The sequence below is a fragment of the Oncorhynchus clarkii genome, chromosome 23 (genome assembly GCF_045791955.1).
Source record: "Oncorhynchus clarkii lewisi isolate Uvic-CL-2024 chromosome 23, UVic_Ocla_1.0, whole genome shotgun sequence".
NCBI lineage: Eukaryota > Metazoa > Chordata > Actinopteri > Salmoniformes > Salmonidae > Oncorhynchus > Oncorhynchus clarkii.
In genome coordinates, this window is record NC_092169.1 from 26,148,048 (window position 1) to 26,154,489 (window position 6,442).

The 6,442-nt window shown below is 40.9% G+C and overlaps 1 protein-coding gene across 1 annotated transcript; it reads right to left on the reverse strand.

Moving 5' to 3' along the window:
- Window positions 1-294: 294 nt before the first annotated feature.
- LOC139381066 (homeobox protein Nkx-2.5-like) lies at window positions 295-4,285 on the reverse strand. Its single transcript, XM_071124274.1, has 2 exons — window positions 3,638-4,285; window positions 295-1,496 (listed from the first exon to the last, which is right to left on the reverse strand). The coding sequence occupies exons 1-2, from the start codon at window positions 4,026-4,028 to the stop codon at window positions 862-864; spliced, it is 1,026 nt and encodes a 341-aa protein (XP_070980375.1). The 5' UTR covers window positions 4,029-4,285; the 3' UTR covers window positions 295-861.
- Window positions 4,286-6,442: the final 2,157 nt, after the last annotated feature.

Below are 6,442 nucleotides of genomic sequence, written 5' to 3' on the forward strand. Positions count from 1 at the left end.
TGACCAGACACCTCTCTCTCTCTCTCTCTCTCTCTCTCTCTCTCTCTCTCTCTCTCTCTCTCACACACACACACACACACACACACACACACACACACACACACACACACACACACACACACACACACAGATTTCCACCGTTTTCGAAACTACGATGGAGAGTGCAAAAGATACCACAGTTGCATTTTCCCTCTGAATATATAATCAACATATGCCTTCATTTTGATACCAAAATGTTTCACTTTATTTCTCAATAAATGCTTATTTTCCTCAGCAACAAAACATAATCAGCAGGCATTGTTCAGATGCACAAGGATACATCTCAAATTAACAAAAAAAAAAGTATACAGAAAACAAAATCCTCATGGATTTTGTATATTTTATTTGGGGATGTCCTGATATGATGTAGAATGTTTTCACTGGTAACGCCCCCTTTGCCATTTGTAGTAGGCTACATGTAAAGTCATATTTTTTAAGTAAAGCGCTCAGATATAATCGTTGCTAATGTTTGCCAGCATAGGCCATTCACATCCTGAGTGATAAGCACCCAATAGTTTATCCCAAATTGCGCATGGGTATTTAGGCAGTATACAATCCTGTCACAGTATATATCTATATCCAACAGTGACTTTGGAATAGTCCAACTTTTAAAAACACGTTTTTGCCGTTGATGATGAAACATCTAATCTCTTTGTACAAAATTTGTCTCAATATGACGACTTTCAACGATAAATCCTTATTGTGCTGCAAGGGACACATAAAGGTTTTTACTTATCTCAAAATACTGTAAGTTAGTTATCAACTTCATCAACGCTTGATCAACAAAGCAAATGTTATTCAACTGGAGATCAACACATTCAGCTACCAGGCCCGAATGCCCTGCAGAGTTCCTTGGCAGGCTGTTCCCTGTGGTGTTTGGGCCTGAGATTGCGACACGCCCAGGTTCCCAAGACCCATATTCATAAAGGCGTTAGCACTAGTGTTGGGCGCTACTAGAGCAGGCAGGCTAGAGTACGTGCATGAGTAAGTGTTAGTATACACCGGGTTATTGTAAACCGGGTAGCCATTATAACTATAGGAGCTGGCCGCTCCAACAGTGTAGGATGTATTATAGTTCTGAGATCCAGCCAGGCAGGGCTTCCCATCACGCACCAGCACCGGGACTGCCACTCTCCTAGGCGGGGGATGATGGTGTGGGTGTCCGGCCATCTCTAGGGTCTTGTCCTGCCGCTGCCGTTTACACTTATACCTCCTGTTCTGGAACCATATTTTGACCTGTGTGGAGGTCAGTTTCAGAGTGTTGGCCAGGTGTTCCCTCTCCGGGGCGGATAGGTAACGCTGCTGCTTGAAGCGCCGCTCGAGCTCGAACACCTGCGCCTGAGAAAAGAGTACCCGTGGTTTCCGCCGGGCCCTTTGCTGTTTTGGGGGTTTCTCCAAATCCGAGTGCACCTGTGTGGACTCCTCGCAGTCCCTCACTCCTATTAGGCCACAAGATTCTCCAGAAAGAGAGGGGAGAAAGATTTTAGTCATATTTGACGACAGATTTATCAATTATTTCATTCTATACAAAATAGCTATTCTAATCCTGGAGGTCCATAGTTAGGCTACTGATGTTTTTCAAAAGTAATCTCGAGTCTTTACTAATCAATGACACAAATATACATTTAGCCTATCAGAGAAAATTAAATCAGATAGTCCTTCCTATGATTTGTTGTTCAAATGTTGTTGTTTTAGTGTAGTCCCTGGCTTGAAACCAGTTTTACTTCAAATATATGTATTCATTTTAATGGGAACTTTGATGGGGGTGGAGGCCACAAGAAATCTGAACTCGTCATGAATAGCGGCAGTGGCTGCGGGTCTGCATACTCACATCCATACCCGCCACACATGTAGTCAGAGCCGGCCCTAGCCTTTTGGGGGCCCTAAGTTAAATGTAGTTGGGATGGAGATAAATGTTTTCAGTTTTTAATATGATATCTGAGTGAGAGTGGCTAACAAAATCAATGGGTGCCCCGGGTTGGTAATTCAACCATGATAGCTGGGGGGGTCTGCGGGTCTACAAAACGGCCTCGTGCCACCACTTTCCCACCCCTGGTCTAAATAGGGTGATATATGCAGAAGTCGGACACTTTTTGGTAGATCACTATGTAGACAATCAAAATCAGTCTACCCACACTCAGGTGATGTTTATTTTAATGAATTAAGGTCTTATCTACAATTGTATGATGAAACAACTTGATCATTTATTATTCAGGGGTTGCTAAAACTCCCAAAACAACCTCAGATCCCTACTTTTGCTAAAGCGTGGCTTTCAGTGTTGGTGGGACACTTTAGAAAATATGAACTGGGATACTATTTTCTCATTAGAAATACATTAGTGTTCCACTTCACCTCACACTTGTTAACTCACCAATAAGCCTTTGTACAGGCTTGTAGATAACATACTCTCTGTTTTTATACAATTACATTTTATTGAACCCTTTCCATGCCCTTAGAACACTGATTTCGGGACATTCCAAGCTCTTCGTGAAAATCTAACTAAAGACGTCCGAACAGCTTTTACCGGATAACCGAAACACCTCAACTATCCCCAAATTCTGTCCCCTTTCATAAAGTGAGCCTATCCTCCCTTTCGTACATATTTGTGTTTCCTTTCTTTTATTTCCCTATAATGCCTTCCTCTGTCATCCAATGCTGTTTTCTCAGGGGGTGCTGCAGCACCCTCAGCACTCCTACTTCCTGCAACTCTGTTTACATGAATGGTTATTAAAAAGCTAGATCGTTGAATTATACTTGACAGAACGACAGCCTTATCATTCTAGCTCAAGGTTTCATATGTATGGTATTTTTTCGTGCGTTTCAACGGGTCACCCTGTCTAAGAAACCTGACCACACACACTGCAATGAAATCACACTAAACAAAACCATTTAGCAAAAACCCAATGACATTTGTTGTGTTTGGGTTGCACAATTACTATAGTACAGTTCCCTCAAACACAAATGTCCCAATACACTTGAAGTCCCACTAATGCTGACATCAACCTAAAGAGTAAATGCATTAAATAATTAGGGTATATGCAACGTATAGGCCTAATTAAAGCATTTGGCCCAATATGACTTGTAATTTCTAAAAAAGGAAATAAATTGCGTGGAACAACATTTCTGTCTTATCTAAAGGTTCATTTCAGTGCAGTAGGTACATGTATCTGAAAAACATCATGGCTCTTTAAATTATTTCTGAAAAGCGAAGGATGTTGGATTGCTCATATTTTTTATATGGCGATTCAGCCATGCACAATTTGTCAAAATGCTGTCGTTTGGAGCGTTTTCTTCTCCAAACCTATTTATTTACAGGTGAACCCTCTATGTAGATGACACATAAAATAAAGCTATCGCTTTCTATAAAAGGAGCTAATATTGTAATCGTTTAACTGAAGTAGTCTCTTGTTAAATGGAAGAAGAAAAACATATATATATATATGTATGGGTGTATTATCATATAATTGGATTTAATTAATGAGCTTGATAATCTAGAATACTGCAATCATAATAGAGTTAGAATAATATAATATAATACTTTCTTTTAAAATAAAATGGTTAGGATACTATGTATACTGGTAATCAATCGCTGACTTACTGGAGTCTATGTCCTCCTGCTCAACTTCCAGGCTGGTGTCGGCTGAGTGTCCCTGTAGCCCCGGGGAAGTGAATATCTCTCCGGCAAGACCCGTCTCCATCAGCCGCTCCTGCACGGTCAGACTACCCAGGTAGGACATCCCCGCCTCTCTCTCCAAGAGCCCGGGGCTGGGACTGTCCCTGTTTCTGCCAGCCAGCATACAAGACGGGGGCGACTGGAGGGCGAAGCGGTGCTGCTGCGACACCGGGTGAGAGCACTCATGGGGCGGCCCAAGGTGTGAGGCGAGCCGCTGCTGCTGGGACTGCTGCTGAAGCTCCAGCTTCAGTATGTCCTTGACTGAGAACGGCGTGGTGGAGGCAGAAATAACAGGGCTAGGAAGCATTATTATCATCGGCACCTATTCGTTCACATGAAGTAGGAATTATAGTCCCTTGGTGAAGTGGCTCATCCGAGCATAAAGAACTCCTCAAGCAGGTGTTTGTTTGGATAGACGGTTTTTAAGAGTAAACGGATCCAAAAGGGGGTCTATTCGTCTCTTTGAAGAAGAATAAAGAAAACCTCTACAGTAGCCTGAATGATTGCTGAGCCTTGCTTGTTGTTTGTTCATGGAGTTATGCAAAAGAGGACTGGTTTATTTCGTGAAGTGACAGCTCCCGTCTCTCTGCCCTGCGCTCTCTGCCTCGTCTACCGTGTCTGTTTAGCTTGTTGGGGAATTTGGTGAGATGCAGTTTCTGTTTTGTTGGAGGACTCAGGCGGACGCTTCTTTTCCTCCCTGTGACGTCATGAGATAATGGGACGGTGACTGCATGGAGCGAGGGCGCAAGCTCTTCTAGGTATTTAGAGTTTAGAGAAGATTATCAAGTAACAACTATTGGAATGTTCTATTATGTTACATTAAATTAATACGTCTTTATTTCAATGGGAAATGTAAAAAGAAGTAGGCCTAGGCTAGAATATTTTGAATGTGGTATCAGCCCTCAGAGCGTCTGCATGCAGTTTCTGTACAGGTAGGAGACCGGTTTTCATCATATATCCGTTCATGGTTTGCATATAGCTTAGCTCACATTGAATAGTGTAAAAATGGAGTAGTAACCGACTGAAACTATAATGAACTCAACATAGTTGTAGCCTTCCTCATTATACAAATGGAAGAAGAAAAAGCATGTGTCTTTCATGTAGAGTGGGAGATTGAGTCAGTGTGTGTGGAGGCCTGCACGGATGAGACTGTTTCTTTTTGGCTGGTTTAATAGGCTAAGAAAACATGCTGATAAGCAGCATAGAGAGGAATACTGATATTAATGACACATTATCTGTTGCTATCAGTGTAGTTTCCGATTTAAGCACTCCCCCCCCCCCCCCCCCCTCTCTCTCTCTTTCTCTCTCTAGGCTACTCTCCCTATCATCACACACGCTTAGATAACCCAAATCTTATTTTCCTGTTTCCACAAACCGCGGATAAGATAATGGGGGGGGGGGGGGGGTCGATTATAACAGAATTATAGGCTAACGATTGCTTTACTGTATTACTAATTGATAGGCTACACTATACAGTGTACATTTGTAACCTAATCACTTACTTCTACAGACATTTACAAGTGCATTTGTATATTTATAGTGTGTGAAGTATTTAATTTTTTTACCGGTCAATAACTAAATACAATGAATATAGGCGTACCTAGTATTTGGTAAGAGTATAAAATAACAACAACACGTTTAAAAAAAAACACCAAAACGAATACATTTCCCCCATACATTTATTAAACGAACGAACAAAAACTGACAAGGGAATCCTTGAAAAACATTAAATACAACATTGTCATATTCATTCACACACATTTTCGTTTACATTGCATATCGATATTTCTGTCTTAGAATTGTGTTGAAAATAAGATAAATCATAGCACATAGCTTTTATTTATATTAGGCTACAATGAAACAATATCCAAACTATAATAATTGGCATAGGTCTAATGATTTATAATAATATTAGGACTACAATTATAGGCATTTACTTAAGCTATTATTTGTTAGTCTGTCCTCGCATGCTTGTGTGAATAATTCATTTATCGTTCGAATTGATGAAGTCAAACATATAGTAAAGCTCCGAAGGCCTTATTGGCTAATCTAATATTCACTTGCAAATTTTGATGCAGCTATCCTATATAATGTGACCAGGTACAAGTGGTCTACAGCCAACGAATAACTCTAAATAGCTAGATTTGTTCTGAATACATGTCTTAAACATTTGTTTTGAATACATGTTTTTTGCCTAGTTGGTTTACAACTAAAAGTAAAACACGCCATGCATTATGTAGCTGCAGACTCATTTAACTGATTTTTTCACAAAGCAAAGAGAAATAGGGTGAGAATAACGTGTATGTGGACAGGATCCAGACCTGCCAGTTTCTCACTCTAGTACTATCCACTGTGTCTACTGGCTCCTCTCGCCGAGGAAAGACAGAAAACAGAGCACACTGCGGGTCTTGCACTGCGACTATTTGTGTTGAGATGTTTTATAACTTTGCAATATTATTTACTTTTCTGAATGCCTTGCCCCTCTCCTTTAGTCCATATATGTTTTAGTCCTAGGAAGACAGATGCATGAAAGGGGTCTAAACTATACAACACTGATCAACATTTCAAAATGAGAACCAAGCATGGACGATGATTCAATAGTGGAACGAACACACACACACACACACACACACACACACACACACACACACACACACACACACACACACACACACACACACACACACACACACACACACACACACACACACACACACACACACACACACA

What these genes read in the sequence shown, in the direction of transcription:
- LOC139381066 (XM_071124274.1), bottom strand. Translation starts at nt 4,028, where the DNA reads ATGATAATAATGCTTCCTAGCCCTGTTATTTCTGCCTCCACCACGCCG. An exon ending in GCAGGAGGACATAGACTCCA is followed by an intron (nt 1,497 to 3,637) that starts GTAAGTCAGCGA and finishes CTCTTTCTGGAG; the next exon opens with AATCTTGTGGCCTAATAGGA.